The sequence below is a fragment of the Colletotrichum tamarilloi genome (genome assembly GCF_030869305.1).
Source record: "Colletotrichum tamarilloi strain Tom-12 chromosome Unknown Scaffold_35.1, whole genome shotgun sequence".
NCBI classification, from domain to species: domain Eukaryota; kingdom Fungi; phylum Ascomycota; class Sordariomycetes; order Glomerellales; family Glomerellaceae; genus Colletotrichum; species Colletotrichum tamarilloi.
The window spans coordinates 294,609-311,895 of NW_026849418.1; the positions used below are offsets into that span (position 1 = coordinate 294,609).

General features: G+C 54.1%; 4 protein-coding genes across 4 annotated transcripts; 2 read left to right on the top strand and 2 right to left on the bottom strand.

The window, feature by feature from the left end:
• Positions 1-706: 706 nt before the first annotated feature.
• Positions 707-2,946, top strand: CTAM01_09226 (DnaJ domain-containing protein; the record flags this gene model as incomplete). The annotated part of the gene is made up of 3 exons (XM_060525245.1): positions 707-1,048; positions 1,137-2,727; positions 2,783-2,946. 3 exons carry the CDS (start codon positions 707-709, stop codon positions 2,944-2,946), a joined length of 2,097 nt encoding a protein of 698 aa, XP_060380189.1.
• Positions 2,947-3,764: 818 nt separating this feature from the next.
• Positions 3,765-9,391, bottom strand: CTAM01_09227 (gelsolin; the record flags this gene model as incomplete). The annotated part of the gene is made up of 3 exons (XM_060525246.1): positions 3,765-4,133; positions 4,189-8,741; positions 9,241-9,391. The coding sequence occupies 3 exons, from the start codon at positions 9,389-9,391 to the stop codon at positions 3,765-3,767; spliced, it is 5,073 nt and encodes a 1,690-aa protein (XP_060380190.1).
• A 2,347-nt stretch (positions 9,392-11,738) lies between these two features.
• CTAM01_09228 (ADP-ribosylation factor 4) lies at positions 11,739-12,610 on the bottom strand (the record flags this gene model as incomplete). Its single annotated transcript, XM_060525247.1, has 6 exons — positions 11,739-11,870; positions 11,941-12,021; positions 12,111-12,256; positions 12,311-12,327; positions 12,385-12,495; positions 12,552-12,610. 6 exons carry the CDS (start codon positions 12,608-12,610, stop codon positions 11,739-11,741), a joined length of 546 nt encoding a protein of 181 aa, XP_060380191.1.
• Positions 12,611-13,720: 1,110 nt separating this feature from the next.
• Positions 13,721-16,467, top strand: CTAM01_09229 (uncharacterized protein; the record flags this gene model as incomplete). The annotated part of the gene is made up of 2 exons (XM_060525248.1): positions 13,721-16,061; positions 16,118-16,467. The coding sequence occupies 2 exons, from the start codon at positions 13,721-13,723 to the stop codon at positions 16,465-16,467; spliced, it is 2,691 nt and encodes an 896-aa protein (XP_060380192.1).
• Between the last annotated feature and the right edge of the window lie 820 nt (positions 16,468-17,287).

Sequence of the window (17,287 nt, forward strand, 5' to 3'; positions counted from 1 at the left end):
CTCTTCCAGGGCGCGCACTGACAGCCGGACGTTGAGGTGATTTGACCTAATAGATTGGACTTTGCCATTCCCACAGCGCACGCAGCCAGCGAAGACAGGACACAGTGACCTCCCCCAGTGTGTTCTTGTTCTACCTTACCTTACCTAAGGTTAGGTGGCGCCTTGAGTAACTCCAGGGCTCTAAGTACCTTTGTCACTAATGGAAGGTACCCACTAGTTAACCCCTGCTCGCTCTTCCGGAAACTACCACCGCAGAAGCAGCCACCAGCGCAGGCACAAGCACCAGTTTATTTCGAGGCCACGATTGTCAAAAGAAAGTGACTTGGTCAAAGCCAGCAGATTGCGGCCACTTCATACCCCAAACCAAGTCCCCGACCTCGACCTGGAAGAAACAACCAGCGGACGGAGGCAGACACCATTCCTTGACGGTCTCTGAATTGTTCTTCTTTTTCCCCTTTCATATCCCTTCTTGGTCTCGTCTACACTTCTTCAAGTGTACCCGCGCACGACACACTCCCGCTCTTTTAAGACCTTTTTTTTAACTGGGCTGCATAGCTGTCCAGCGACGTGTCCGGATCCGCGCGCAAGACTCCCACTCGGATTTGGATCTCGACTTCACGACTGACCACCTCTCCAACACATACCATACACAGCAACCCGACACCGACACTCTAGAGCTCCAGAGCTCGTCGCTGCGCCCGTCAAGATGAGTTCCGACTACTCGTACGACGCCGAGGCGCAATTCTACCCCTTCTTCATCCTCGCCATCACCAGCATCATCACCTTGCCGCTCGGCTACACCCTCGTCTTCCCCTCCAAGGACATTGAAGCAAAGGCCCCGCGCATCCAGAGCGACTTTAAGCCCGAGCATGTCGACCTCATCGACAAGCAGCGCAAAGCGCACGAGAAGAAGCAGCGCCGCATCGTGCGCGTCATTGCCGTCCTCATCGGCCTCGCCGTCATGGCCGGCATGATCTACCTCATTATCCACACACAGAGCGTCACACAAAAGATCTGGAACCCATATGATATTCTCGGCATCTCTGACGTATGTTGACCACTTCACCTCACCGGCTGCCCGTCTCTTTCCCCCTCCATACCCCATCCACATAGTGCTGACACGCTGTTGCGTCTAGTCTGCCGACGAGAAGACAATTAAGAAGGTCTACAAACAGCTTTCAAGAAGACTGCACCCCGACAAGGTCAAGCCCGACCCGGCCAAGAACGAGACCATCGAGTCCCTCAACAACGCCTACGTCGAGATTTCAAAGGCCTACCAAGCGCTCACCGACGAGGAGATCCGCAACAACTACATCCAGTATGGACACCCCGACGGAAAGCAGAGCTTCAGCATCGGTATTGCACTCCCCCAGTTCATCATCTCGGACGGCAACGGCAAGTTCGTTGTTCTCGCCTACACACTCCTCCTCGGTGTTCTCCTGCCTTACCTGGTTGGCTCCTGGTGGTACGGAACTCAGCGCATGTCCAAGGATGGCGTGCTTCTTGAGAGCGCCAACAACCTATTCCGCGCATATGACGAGAATGTTGACGAGGGTGGCGTTGTTACTGCCCTCAGCAGTGGCAAGGAGTTCGATACTGTTCTGAAGGGCGACAAGGCCGAGTCTGGCCTCTCCAAGCTCGAGTCCAAGCTCCAGGCCAACGCCGAACAGGCTGGTGTCTCCCAAAAGGACAAGCAAGCTCTCGAGGACCTCGACAGCGGGGTGCGCCGCAAGGCTTTGGCTCTCCTGAGATCTTACCTCGGCCGTGTCGAGCTCGAGGACGCCGCCCTCGACAGTGCAAAGTACGAAGTTGCTCCCATCGCCCACGCCCTCACCCGATCCTTCTCTGCCATCGCCCAAGCGTACGGTAACACTGGTCCCATTCTGGCCGCATACTCTACCAGCCAGCACCTTATCCAGGCTCTCCCGCCCAAGGCCTCTCCTCTCCTTCAGCTTCCTCACTTCACCCAGGACATCGTTCGTCAGGTCGAGGGAGGCGACTCCAAGGTTCACATTTCCCTCCAGCAGTTCATGGATCTGCCCGATGAGCTTCGCAGAAACCTGGTGGTCCGCAACAACCTCCTTACTGAGGCCCAGTACAAGTCTGCCGTTAATGTCGCTCAACAACTGCCCCAGCTCCGCGTTGCCAAGGCCTTCTTCAAGGTTACCGGCGAGCGATTCATCATCCCCTCCTCTCTCGTTACCCTCGTTGTCAAGGGCCGCATTATCCCGCCTGGCAGCGAAAATGTGCCCGAGGTCAACGAGCTGGACCTGGAAGACATTGACCCCGCCGAAGACGACCTTGAGGCCTACCTTGGCCGCAAGAAGAAGACTATCAAGGGTCCCGACGGCAAGCCTATCCCTGTTGACGACAAGCCTATCCTGCCTCCTCTCGCCCACGCTCCTTACTTCGCCCGCGATCACGCCCCCAAGTGGTACGTTTTCTTGACCGACTCTAAGCAGGGCAAGATGGCTGTTCCCCCCTTCACCTTCACCCAGTTCGACCAGCCCATCTTTGGCGACGACGGCAAGCCCACCTTCAACATGCAAACCCTCAAGGCTCAATTCGCCGCTCCTCCCCAGGCTGGTCACTACACATTCGTTATGCACGTCGTATGCGACAGCTACGTTGGATTCGATACAAAGATGGAGGTTACGCTTGTTGTCGAGGAGGCAAACAAGGCGGCAGCAATGGTTGCCGAGGATGATATCAGTGAGCCCGATGAAGGTTAGTACTCCCTCCTCTCCCCCAAGCCGTCCTACACACTAACAGCAATCAACAGACTCGATAGCCGGTCAGATGCAGGCTCTCAAGGGCGGCAGCGTACCGGGCGCCACCAAGCCCCGCAGGAAAGATGACGATGACTCGGACGAGGAGAGTGGTACGGACGACGATGTCCAGGACGACACGAGCGAGACGAATACCGATACAGAGGATGAGTCATGAAGCAACGAGGCCTTTTGAGCCTGAGCGGGTTGGTTGGCGGGGTAGAGGAGAGCTTGATGTGTACGAAGCGATAGAAGAAGAACGTTAGTTGCACAAAAGAAACAAAAAAGTGTAAAAAAAAAAGACTCTCAAAATATACCCAAAGTCAGAACATCAAATACACAGGCACACTTCAGGTAGGAGCGCGGGGGGGGGGGGGGGTTGCTGAGCGGATTGTGGACCAGAGGGTCGTGTTTGGTCTTCGTACATAACTGTTGTCGGCGTTGAGTTTTTGGCTTCTTCTTCTAGTGTTCACTTGTAATCAAACACTTCCGTTTGGTCTCCTTCATCTTCGTCGTTTCGTCCGTCCATGACAATCGCTCTTCGTGACCGCTGTAGTGAGACAGATGGACGGGGTGCGCCCACGAGTCAAAGAATGAAACTCTGCAAACACGATGGAAGTCATAAAACTGTGACATGCTTTGAAAGATGTGACATTCGTCCACGATACCAAGATGGTCCTGGTGCATTGGTCACTTCCTACTACAGCTGCCCGAATGGTCTCGCCGTACATGGTCAAACAGTCAGCCAACCCAAAACCTCCTTTCTTTTTGTAATTAAGAGAAAACGCCCTTCGCCATTTCCTTTCCCCTTCTCCTTTGCAAATGCGACAACAATTCATGTACACTTCTCTCCCATCTCCCAAACCTCCCCAAGCATCCGGGTATCTGGTATAAAATCGCATCAAACCCGCCGCCGCCGCCCCCTTCCTCGGTTATGAAACTCCATTCGCGCCTCCCTCCAACTGAACCCGCTTCAACTGCACTTCGCAAAGAGGCTTACTCACTAAGAGCCTGGAGCGCGTGGGTGAGGGGAACGACGCGCAGAGATCGTCCGCGCTTCAGGCCGGACGCCGCCTTTTGGGGCATAATGGTCGGGCTAGACTCGTCTCGCCACTTGCGGAACACGCTCTTCAGGTCTTTGGGAATGCCTTCCAACACGACTGTGGATATGGGGATAAAGGGCCGATCTTCCATGCCACTAGCCAGAATGGCATACTCTTGCGCAAAGTCAAGAGCGTTGCGGAAGGAGCTGTACTCGCTCTGCGCCGTCCTACCGACGATAATGTACATTTCAAAGAATGCATCCAGAACGTAGATGGAGGAAGGGTCCAGGTCAGCCTGAGTGAACGGGCTGATTTCAGTGACCTGTGGTTATCATGGTTAGCGCTGAGCTGGAGATTAGGAACAACGTCGAGCTTACCTGCTTCGCCGCAGACGCGTCCGAGCGGAAGAGTCTTTGGCAGTACTTGTCGTAGTTGGACTTCAAACGCCAGTGGTCTGCAGAGAGCGGCTTCGTGCCGTCGTTGAAGATGGCCCAGAAGCTATCCGGCTCGCTGCCGTCCTCGATTTCTATGAGCTCGCCCATCAAGCTCAAGTCCATACCAATGAGGCGGGCGCAACTCAGCTCATCGACATCACTGCCCTTGCCCTTCCAGAGATAGCACATTCCTGACTGCGTAATCAAGAAAGGGAACCCGGAGCAGAGGCTTGCAGATGAGAAGTCGACCTCGTCAAACACAACCTGGCCAAGCGTCCGGCGACCACACAGCATGCTTGGTGCCAAGGAGTCGTACTTGGTGTTGGTACCGCGACGTGTGATGATCATACCTCCGAGCGCCATGATGAACTCGGGAGTTTCTCTGCCTTGGCGCATTTTGACGAGCTTGCCGCCGAGCGAACGAGCCTCCCGGTTGACAAAAAGAGTCGTGTCTTCCACAGTTGCTGCCGGTACCTCGTCACCAGCCCAGAAATATACCTCGGTCTCCTTCCAGCCAGCCTCGTTGGAAAATGTGTGAGCACAGATGTACATTTCCCGCTCGAACAAGATACGCTCGTTGTGTGATTGTACAGGCATCTTCTTCCCGTCCGCAGTAATTTGGAACAGCCTGGTGCCTTGACTTTGAATATCGCGCACCCGGGGCTTGTTCATCAACACTTCAGTGGTGTCAAGGCGGTACTCCCTCTGTGGCCGTGGCGTGCCAAAGAAGTCATCCAATAGACTGGAGACCTCCGAGCTTGACTTCGTGGGGGATCGAACCGGAGATGCGACTGGTGTAGGCGAGGAAGGCTTCGGTGGGATAGGCAGGGGCCTTGTAGAGATCCTCGTGGGAGTATCGGTCCTTTGGACTGGAGACACCGGGCTCTCAAATCGCGACTTGGCCTCCAGAGGTGGCGACCGTACCACAGCACCGCCGAACATCGATGCAGCGTTCTTGACGGACACAACAGGCTCGCTGTCAACCCTGTCGTTTGACTTTTGAGGTGAGCTGGGCCTGGACAGAGGTCGGCCAAAGGTTCTGAGAGGCGCTACGTGAGGGCTATCGAATTGCTCATTAGGCGGCGGTGACCGAACGGGAGACCTTGTGGGTGATCTGGGAGTTGGTTCGGGCAGCGGGCGTCCAAAAGTCTTGGTGGGCGCAGGAGCTTCCTCCACTTTGTCCGAGAAAGGCTTTGCAGGAGAACTTGGTTTAGGCTCGGGGAGAGGCCGCCCGAAGGTCTTGACAGGAGAGACTTCCTCGCTTCTCTGAAGTACAGGGCTAGGAGGCTTCTCAAATACTGGCTTCGGTCTGACTTCCTCCTCCGACTTTTGGGGTGGCGGGCTGAAGGGCTTCTCGAAAACGGGCTTGGGCTTGATGCTTGGCGACGAAGCCGGACTTTCTCTCTTCGGGCTGGCAACCTTGGGGCTGGTGATCTTGGGACTCTCTACCTTGGGGCTCTCCTTCGTCGGGCTGACCATCTTAGGCGGGCTGCTCATCTTGGGAGGGCTGTCCATCTTTGGGCTCTCCCTTTTGGGACTTTCAGGCTTTGGGCTCGACTGGTTGTTCTCTTCAAAGAATCTAGACATTCGCTTCATGTCCAGCTTCTTAGGTGAGGTAGGCTGAGAGGCGGGTTCGCTGGGTTTCTCCTCGACGGGCTTGATCGGGGAGGCCTGGAGCTTCATCGTAGGAGATCGGGACCTGCGCTTTGAAACGGGATCTTCCTCCTTGGCCGGGAGAACAGGCTTCTCTGGAGAGTGTTCTGCAGGCGTCTCAGCGGGAGCCTTAGAAGGGGTGCCAAAGGGCTTGAGAGGTGCTGGCCTATTCTTGGCAGCTGCTTGAGCAGCGACCTGAGCTTGAATGGACATTGGAGCCTCCTTTGCGGGGCTCTTCACGGCTGCTTCCACTACAGGCGACTCGTCCTTCGTCGGTGAGAGAGCACTTGGGCTGGGCTTAGATTCGCTTGCCACTTCTGCGCTTGGCGCAGCTGCGGAGGGAGCCTTGGAAGATGGCGCCTTTCTTCTCGGCCCACGAGCACGACCCTTAGTCATGTGTGTAAGCTGAGGTCCTGGAGCCGTAGGTTCGGCGGGCGCCCCGCTCGATTCTTCTGACTTTTCGGCATCACGCCCTCCATTGGTAGCCATGGGAGGGGGACCACGGGCCAAAAGTCCTGCGAGTGCAGGATTGAAGCGGCCCGCCAGGCCACCGGCAGCGGCACGTCCCTGAAGCCGACCAGGAGCAATGCTCTCCTTCTGAACCTCGACTGTAGGTCCAGATTCTACTGGCGACTTGATAGAAGGCGATTTGAGTGACGGCGACCTGGCAGAGGGCGATTTGACAGAAGGCGACCTGAGCGAAGCAACCGACTCATTGGAATCGTCTCTGTACGATGACTTGGGCCTCTCACTGACAGACTTTCGATGCTCGATAGCGGAGGGTGAGGTAGTATCTGATCTGCCCGAGATCGACTTGCTCAACGCATGTCTTTTCAGCAGAGCTTCTGGAACAGGGTTCTCAGATGCATTGGACTTGGTTCTAACCACGCCTTTGCCTTGCGATTGAGCAGCCTGGAAATCCTGCTTCTTCTTCAAAATCGCATCTTTGAACTCATCCTTGCGCTCGCTAGGCTTCGGCCCACCGGTCATATTCAAGGCCGCTTTGCCGCGCGAAATATTGTTCTTCAGCTCATCTGGCGCCACGTAATTCTGCGTCTTTGTCCGTCGCAAGTTGCCAAATACATTCTGCAACTCGTTGGCGGGCTCTTTGGAAGAAGAAGCATCGCCAGAGACGTTTCTTGACTTCAGGCCAGCGCGGAAATCCTTCTTGGGAGGAGTTTCAGGCTTGACTTTAGCCACAGAAGGGCTGTCAGTTACCGAGGAGCGCTTTGGAATATCCACGGGCAGAGCATCTCCTTCCGGTTTGTCCTCGCCTGCCGGGCTCTTGATTGTGCTGGTGCGAAAGCTTGGGCTGCTGATGCTGCCGCCGGTCTTGTGGGTTTGCACTGGAGGTGCATATATACCTTTGAGACCACTTACAGAGGGCTTGGACACATGGCTTCCCATCGGTGATGAACGCATCAGCCCGCCGACATTGACTTCGTGCTTCTGCGATGATACTGAGCCGCTTCGACCAAGGTCGGCACTGGGGTTGGCAGCCTTGTGAGCCTTTGCTTTGTTGAGCTCCACCATCCAAGCTGGCTGGTTTGATACCGGCGGAGGCTTAGGTTTCGGAGACTCTGGCTTGTTCAGTGCAGTTTCCAGCCAGCTTGCCTTCGTCGGGCTCCATCTCCTAGAATCCATAGTCTTCGAAGGGCTTGATGGCGGTGTCACATCCTTATTGTCCTCCTCCTTGTTATCGAGCTTGGTATCGAGCTTGACGTCGGGCTTGGCCTCAGGCTTGACTTCGGGAGGAGGTGCTGCTGCAGGTGCTTTTGGTGTAGTCTCGATCTCGTCTTGTTGTTCCTGGTTGCTATGTCGAGAAGTAGGGCGAGAGGCGGGGCGGGACAGAGACCGAGAGTGAGATGACCCCGTAGGTGTAGCAGCTCCGTCCCGCATGTACATGCTCTGCGGACGGGAGCGAGACTCAGGCCGGCTTGAAGCAGCTGAATCGGCGCGTACGAGGCCAGGGGGAGAGGTTACACTCCATCTCTTGACGCTGTCTGACCTCTTCATCATTGCGCTTTGGACGAAACCACCCATGCCCTTGGTAGGAGAAACAGGTCGCGTGGGTGACGAGCGACCAGATCCAATGATTGACTTTCGGCGCAGCGCTGTGGGATCATTCTCGGAGATCTCGGCAGGAGGGTCGAGTCTCTGGGAGCTGCCGAGTGACAGCGGAGAGCCCAGTCTGGTGTCTTTCGTCGGGCTAGACTGCTCAGCAGACAAGTCTGTCGAAGAGCTGCGGCTCATGCCGGGGAGCTGATGGGCGCGCATTGAGGACATGTTGTTGGTATCGGTATCCTCAACCTGACTCTTGCGATTTGCAGCTGAGCCGACGCTGGCACGATCGGCCGTTTGGCGGAACCACGCGGGGTCTTTGGAACCCAGTGATTGGGAGATTTGGTCCCTAGAGAAGGTCTGCTCGGTTGCGGAGGAGGGGTCGGGAGTTGGGTTCTGCGAGGTCCTGGTCGCGTTCTCGGCGGCAACGACGGACAAGGGACGGCTCTTGGATCGATCCGAATGCTGAGAGTTGGGACGTCTCTGCCACGACAGCGGCCGCGCTCCTTGTACGCCGCCGGTAGGAGAGGTCACGCTCGATCGCTTGCTTTCGGCGTCAAAGGGGGAATCGTTCTCCTTGGTTGGAGAGGTTGAGAAGCTGTCCATGGTTTCGGGAGCTGCGATGCCTCGTGAGAGAGGACGAGGGCTGCCTGTGTGTTCGAGACCGGGAGAAGACAGTCTTAGGTCATCGGAAAGCTGCGTCGTGTGTGTGTTACCTCGAGAGGAGGGTGGTGGGGTGTTGGCCGGGGACGATTTCTGAGGGGAAATGGATCGAGCGCGTTCTGTCAAATGTTGTCAGAGAATGCGATCCAAAGATTTTCTTCTTGTTGAAAAACACGGTCGCGCAACAAGATGGGAGAGAAGAACAGTGCCAATTGCAGAGGAAAAGTGAGCGTCGATGATTTCCCTTCAGGTCACAGGCGAAAAAACAATGGACGAAGGCCGTGTGTGGTGGTTATTGGGGGTAGGAGTCAAGGCGTTGAGGCGTCGCCCGCGGCTCGCCCAGTGCGGCGGCCGTCCCGTCAGTAGCTCAGCTCTTGGGCCAAGGGCAACCTGAACCTGAACATATCACGGCACGAGCACGAGCAAGACGAATGGCACACGGCAAGCTGCAAAGTAGGATTTGTGCCTTGGCCGAGTCGGGAAAAGAAAGCTTGTTGAATAGGGCAGACACGGTGGTGGGAGGTAGATGATGCAGTGAGTGAGGGGAGGAGAGACAAGCAGTAGTAAGGCAAGAGGGGAAGCAAGGAGAAAGACAGCAAGATGTGTAGGTAGACGTACCGGCGCGGCGAGCTTGTCGTTCTCTCTTCTCTTGCTGTATCTTTTCGTCGAGTTCGCGTTGGCGGGCGTCGTCTTCTTCGGTTCGGCGAGCATTCATCTCCTTGACATCTTGCAAAAACTTGGAGACGTCGTCCATTGTTTGTTCCGACATGTTGAGGCGGAGGACAGAGTCATGACACGGTTGCGGGTGGGGGAGGAATGGAAACAGGTGGTTCTGTATGCGCAGGAATCCCCCCGGTTAGGACGTATGTCGTGGCAAGGCGAACGGGTAAGGTAGTGAGGTCTTTGTTGGAGAAGGATATGTTGTCTATTTTTTCCCTCCCTCAGTCGGTCTCGTCTTTGGTGTCTGGTCCGTCCGTGGCGGGATTAGGACAGGACAGGACAGGACAGGACAGGATGGGATGGGATAAGGTAAGGTAGGTGTGCGCAGTGCTCCGTCAGGTACGCAGGACGCAGTGCAAGGTACCTCCGGTTCGTCACCTCTTGGATGGGTGCCGCTAGGCAAATGGCGCCAAAGCAAGGTACTTGGGCCAAGGCGAGAGCGGAGCAGCCTCACAGACGTAAGGCAAGGTAGCGTAGCCCACGGTTAGGTACGGATGGGCAGGCGTGCGTCGTGGATGGAGACAAAATGGAGTCGGGTCTCTGGTCTCTCTGGCGACTTTATTGTTTGGATTGAAGAATTGCCTTTCTTACTTGGCGTAAGGTACCTTAGGTTGCTAGGTTGTGTGGTTTTGTAGGTACTGAAAACTTGTCGAATGCGTGTGGTACCCGAGTTTCTGTTGATGTGGGCGGCGACGGCGGCGGCTGAGGCTAAAGAGCATGAACCACAATCCTGAGAAATGCAGTCGGCGTGAGCAAGTAGCAGTTGTGAACGCGGCCTGCTTTCTGTCTGGACGGGATGCAAAGAGGACAATGATGTTTATCACTGGTGACCTGACTGAAGTAAGGTGCTGCAGGGTCGAAAGTAAACACAGATGACCTGAGCTGGAGGCAAGCAGGTTTCTGCGAAGGTTCCTTCCGGATGCTTACTGCGTGCTGATGCGAACAGTTGCATCCCGCGTCCAGGCTGGGCAGTCTGGGCTTGCCTCTTTTTTCTTCCTTGCCCTTGCCAATTGGGCAGGTGAACAGGCCCCCCCCCCAACAATAGCAGCCTGCACGTCAGGTAGCACTGGGCGCTGGGTGACTAGGCTGGTCTCTTGAAATGATTTCTTTCGATATGCCCATTGCCCACAGACAGGCGCAGCTGTGCAACTTTCACCACAATTATTCCCATATGCGCGGGGGCTTCAACTTGAAGTTCTTTGCCAATGTCTCAAACGATTTCAGCAAGCTGCTCGAATGGTTTCAACTCAGCTCTTCTCAGCTCAGCTAAGCTTTCCTAATGCGGCCATCTGGCTTGGCCTTCGTAAGGTAGACGAAGAAGACCTCGAGGTGCGAATACCTACCTACTACGTAAGGTACGGAGTAGTTGCAGGTGGATATACACAAAGAAAGTGGAACCAAAACAACAAGGGTACGTACCTCAAGGTAGGTGAGGTGTTGCTACGTGCATTGGCCACTCGCTTCTCCACACCGGCAACCCCTGTCTCACAATGGATATATTTCGTACCTGAGATCCCTTGCACCAAATTTCGACATTCAAGCGCCCTTACTGGCCCGATGGGGCGTTTCAATCACATCGTTTCAAACCATGATTTCCGGAGGGATGTCCCGGTATTCAAACTTCAACGGCTTGCAATCTCTCTCCTCGGTCTGCTGTAATGAATGCAATTCCCTTCCAAGCCCGACTACCTTAGGTAGTTCAGCCCGGACCCAAAAGACACGCACATACTTCAAAGTGCTCTGAAGAATCACAGACAATCTAACCCGGTGCTGACGTTGACGGATAGCGGCTTACCGTCAGTGTCCCCTCATTTCGTATTTCTTCTTCTCGGGCATCTTCGGACCAAGCAGTGACCCGATTTTAAGCAGAAAGGCAATCGCCCAATGGGCCACATCCACACATGTACGGAGACAGTACTTCGTAGACGCATCACGGCCGTCATTCTCAGCCTCAAAGAATATATTGCCCATGCTATTAATACGGATAGTGGTGATCTCCTATTCAACAACGTGGCTTCGCATCTCTCGACGCTGGGTATCCCATCTAAGGTACTTGTCACTCCGTTGCACAACGTCGATCCCGACTCCCGAGAGCCGTCACAGAATCACTCGGATCCGGCCCTTACTGGGACCGTCCTTCCAGAACACTCTGACACGCTTCACCATGCCCCCTTTTGGCCCGGCCGCCTCTATGCCCGTCCGTCTTTATCCTAGCCATTCCCAGTTTCCTAATGGCGCGCCCGGGAACTAGCTGAACGAACGTGGCCAGGACATCCTCGAATCGCTGGCTCGATGAGCCTCGAGAGCGAGTGAGGAGCCGCACCGTCGTAGTGGTGACTGGTGACCTGGCAAGAGAAGCTAACCACCAAATGCATACCTGAACTCCCCACTTGCCTCTAGTACAGGAACAGCCTCTTCTTTGCGTCGTCCACCACCCAAGCAAGGCCTTCCTTGAGGTTGCTGCCTGTCATGGCACTGCATCGCAGGACGTGCCAGCGATGTGTTCTAATCGCCTCCAATTGCAGCCCCTGGATGAAATACGTCAGCTCGGCTCCCCCTAGTAATGGTCCAAGATGTGGTTGTCCCGGAGCACTCAACTTGAAGAATTTCCTGCTCGTCCATGCATCCGTTGACGTCGGTCTTGTTGGCAAACACGAGCAAACTTGCTCCAGATAATCGCTGTCAATCCAAAGTTAGCACCCGACGTGGTCGTATCCACTTCCACACGTGTCGTCGTCCTCCTCCCCATCCTCGCCATTGGCACGAACCTCTTCTTGCAGCAGGCCGTGGAGCTCCTCTCTGCAATCCTCGATTCTCAGTCGATCTGTGGCATCGACGACCCAGGTCAACGCATCTGTCTTTTCAAAGTAATTCCGCCAGTACGAGCGTAGTGTCTTTTGCCCACCCACGTCCCCTATTCTGGTCAGACTTGCCGCCAACGAAACTCAGCATCAGCCAGAGGACGTACAAATGTTTAGCTTGTATCTGGTGTATGGTTAGCACTCTTGCATGAGAATGGACTGGATAGATGTGCCGACGAACCCATCGTAGTCTATAGTCTTGATGATGAAGCCCAATGTCGGGCTTACTGTGTTGACGTCTTCGCCCATAATCTTCTTGACAATCGTGGTCTTTCCCGCATTATCGAGGCCTCTGTATTCAGCATCAGCAAGTAGGAAAGTGGCCCGTGTGGGGGTTGGCTCACTGACAGCATCAGGATTCGCATCTCCTTGTCTTTGAGACGTGCTTTTCTCAGAATGGACAACATGACGAACGGACGGGAATCCTTTCCCTGGCATGCATCGACTACTGTGTTCTTTCTCGAGTCTCTCAAGGTTTAGGAACTGCTCATCACGGCAAAATTCTTGTCATGTATAAGAGCTGGTGCAGTGGATAGAGGTTCATCGGCGCTGCCTGAATGGATCGATCAACCACACGTGACCCCGCAGCATCGGTCTGGGCTCGGTGAAGTAACTACCAATAGCGGTTACCGAGCACACCGAGCGTTTGAACTACAAGCATCGCCAAATGTACATGATGGGTATTTCTCACCACGCCACAACGATATCCCAAGATGGTCATAATAATCTTTCTATGCCTGATATATACATTATGATATATCAGAGGGACTCGGAGTCTCATGGACAAAAGAATGGCCTTGGTTGTCTAATACTGCGTAGGTAGAATCAATCATCAATTGCCTCACATTAAAATGAACAGAATTGCCTTCAAGAAAAAAAGTTTTCAAGTATCTCTTGAGCCCGCTTTCTATTAATGGAAATGGGGCGTTCTAACGCATATATTTGGTATGAGGTAGGTGGTAAGAGGAAAGGGGCTTCCGGGAGAAGCCTGTGCCTGCCCCGAACAGGTGTGCTGCTGTACCTTCCTTCGACTTGCCTAGAAATTTCACCTTCAAAATATTTCCTACCGCACACCCCACCCACTTCCCTTCCTCTCTCCGATGTATCTCTGACCCAACTCTACCCTTTCTCACTCAAACCGCTACACACCGAAAGCTTCTTACTTCCCTTGACCTGTCCATCCTCTTCATCGACAGAAGGGGTTTTGTAATCTTTCACTAATTCCAGAGAGCCAGCTGATATTTCAGCTATCGCTTCATCTCTACAAATCGACACCAGAAAATTCACCTTTGCTTCAGGGCGCCTTGGTTCAAATCCGACGCGCTCTCACCATACAACCTCGTTCAGATACTCCTTGACGTATCTGCGCTTCTACATCAATACTGCCGTACCCAACAACTAGGTGAGTAAATTCACTCAAAAGAAGACATAAGTGTGCTCATTTTTCTAATACCCATTCTTCGGCTAGATACAAGGAAGGCTCATTGTCTTTGGCCAAAGCACACACCGGTTACAAGATGCCAGACTCAAAGGGAGGCATTACCCCGGACAAGAAGACCGGCGGAAACATAATCCATTTCAGCCACGTTGAAAAGAATCGTGGTAGATCACTGAATATCAGACTGTCAGCCTCCGCAAAGCCTTTCATCCCAGCGAAGCGATCTGGTGAGGATGCGACTCCGTTGAGCCATGATGAGAAGGATCACGCCGAAGACCTCGATCTCAGCATTTCGATCCCCAAAGGACCTGTCACCAATGAGGAGCAAACTGGTGAAGACGAAAACCAGTCTCGCCATGGTGAAAATAAGTGTGGCAAGTTCGAATGCATCGACCTCACCACGTCAAATCTTGCAGACTCTATCATCTTGAAGAACCAGACTGGCAACAAAGAGAACCAGTCCAGCCATGAAGAGGGAAGCCGTGGAGAGCATTTACTCCTCAAGTTCTCGAAAGAGCCCGTCAGCACCGAGAAGCGAGCTAATGACAACAAGAGCCAGTGTAGCTACGATGAAGAGTATCGTGGCGAAGGCATTTCCAGAGTGGACAGTCCTTATCCTTGGTCTTCCGTCGGCTTGTATCCCCAGGAGGCTGGCTCAGCTCGGTTCACGTTCTATCCTCCCAGCCCGGCCGTGGCTGTGAGTAGCGCCAATGGAAAGGCCCAGGCAGCGGCTCTTTCCTCAAGCAGCCCTTCTGGAAAGCTCACTCAGCCGATCGAAAGATCAACTTCTATTCGATGGGTCATGAATCTTCCGGTCCCCCAGAGAAGGCTGACACCTCCTGCCTTCTTGAATAACCCCACTTCCAGCCCTGGAGCTCGGCGAATTTCTTTCGAATTCAACACCCGCAGAGCCCCCGGTGGAGATATTTACAATGCTGGCTTAGAGAACGCTGACTACGATTACCTCGCCGAGCGCCGAGCCTACGTTGCAAGAAGTTTTGAGAGAACCCGGAGGCAGAGAGAGGCAAAGATTGCTGCTCAGCGTTCGAAGATCCAATCCGACGCCGACGACGACGAGAACGATACGATGGCCTCTACCCTTCGGATGCCGAGCGACTACATTCCTCCTCATAAGAGACTCGCCAAGACCAAGGCCAAGGCTGGAGCAAAAGTCGAGTCCAAGATCGAAGACCCAGTTACCGAAAGTCAGGGGCCAGCCACGACTACTAGCTACTACGCAGAGTCGGATACCGCGTCTTCAACAGATGATGCTAGCTCGCGCGTTGCTCTTTCGGGCACATTGAATAAGTCCGCGCCCCTGACACCCATGGCTCTAGAGAATCTTCCGGAGAGAATGGGCGTCACTACCAAATCGAAGAAGAGCCACTCGTCTTGGGATGTGAGCAACAATGGCAGAGCTTCATCGGGTCAGGACAGAGAGGATTCCAACGGAGTCGCTCGATCCGAGACGAAAGTCACTGGCACGCCATCTTTTATAACTTGGCTTTATACTCTGGATGGCCCGCTCGTCACTTCCTTCCTCGACGAGAATCAGGATCATCACCACCACGATGTCAGCACCGACACTGGAAAGCTCATCGACCGCATCGAGCAGCCGCCCACAAAAGCCGACATTATGGACGAGAAGAACATGACACCCGAGATGATTCAACGTCGCCGCGAATGGACCAGTAACCTGCTCGTTCATCGCGAGATCATGGTTCGACAGAACATCGCCATTCGTCAACGCTTGCAGGAGGAGGAGCGGGCCCACCACGAAATGGCCATTCTTCGGGATCGTGACTACAAGAAAGATGCTGCGTCGCCCACGAAGATGAAAACCGTAGTGGCGCCTACCTTGGACGAAAGCAGCCGTCTAGCAGACTGCGTCCTTCGTCCTGCCCAGCCTTCAGATGCCGGAGCTTGTGCCGAGATGTACAACCTGGCTGTCGGTAAGGATCCTCTGGTCACAGATACCTACCCGGTGTCTGTTGAGCGATTCGAGTACATCATGATCGAGTGCAAGAGACAAAAGCTTCCATTCATCGTTGCGACAACTAAGACGACTGACTTGAAAGACCCCGGCAACTGGCCGTCTCGCGATGCTTACCGACAGTACATGAAATGGATGCAGTCTCAGCTTGTGAAGGTGTCGTCCCCTGAGACTACTGTCTATGGATTCGCCTACCTCCGTCCGTACGAGACAGGTATTGGAGGACTCACCGGCAACGCGACCCCGACTGTCAAGGCTACAATCTTTGTTCATCCTGAGCATCGACGTGGTCGGATTGGAAGTGCCCTTCTTCATCAACTCCTCAGTCAAGTTTCCATCTTGTACCACGGATTTGTCGAGTGCCAGTGGGCTGATCCGAAAGCTGGAGAGGACGCTTTCTACAAGCCCGACTTCCGGAATATTCATCGTAAGTAGTCGGATGTGAAAGGTATCTCGGATTCGATAGCTAATGGGCTTTGCTAGGTGTTGTTGTACACACGATGGCCCAGAGCGAGGGCGGACAGGGCCTCAAGTGGATGGACGACTTCATGTCGTCTTTCCAGTTCGAAAAGGCCGGTCGTCTGAACCAGGTTTACAAGGTGAAGCAACCCCACGGCGCCGATTGGTACGACCAGGTCATCTGGCAGCACTGGGCCAACAAGATCCCCTGCAAAACATTCTACGTGGCAGACGACTCCGAGTGCTCCTACGACTACCCTGGAAAGCGCCATTCGCCTGGTGCCCGAAGAGCCAAGTCTCCCGATGCTCCCGAGGATCAGCAGCACGACGATGGTAGCCATGACAGCGACAGCGACGATGTCTTCGGAGCCTAAGCATTGCTGAGCAAGGCCACATCCTGACATCATGCTCTCAAGTATCAGCGGCTTCTTGCAGACTGATCACAATCGAACGAAGACCCGATGTTGGTTGTTTCGATCTATAATGGCACTTTTGGAGGTTAGTAGTTAACGGCACTTAGCTTTACGAGACCAGTCCAAGCTGACATTTTAAAAGACAGAATCAGTCACCGAAACAGAGCCAAACTCAACAGATTGCCAAAAACAATTCCCGAACTTCCCCTATTGCACGACCCGTCTTCGAAGCCAAGAAGAAACCTTTGGACACCGACGTCTCGTGGCTTTGCAACAATGATCCGAACTAGCAGCTTCACTCGGCAGCTTCATATCGGCATCTGACAGCAACTCGCACACGACTTCCACGTCCGAGAGCTCTTCACTGGCTTTCCATTTGCTCTTTTTCTTTCAGTCTTGTTTCGCACCTCCCGTCATCAAAAAAACCCCTTCCCTAATTGGATGTCAGAGTACACACCTTCTTCACGCCTTGACAAACACAAGGTTTCTTCTTCTACCCAGGCTTTTTCTCGACAGCCATGTCTTTCGGAGATCAATAGGATCTCATGGAAAACGTGCCGGTGGGGTGGGCAGATACAATTGTGACACGGCGACCGTGGACCATACCTTGCTGATCTCGGGGACACAAGACTTTGTCGTCCCCCAGTAAATGATTGCTATGGGCATAGCCATGGACATTGGGATTTTACCTTCTCGGACAGGAAGTGGTCACGAAGAGGAGAGAGAGAGAAGTGGAGGAGGAAAGGAATGCCCCAGAATGTGCAAGGGCCGGTCTTGTTTT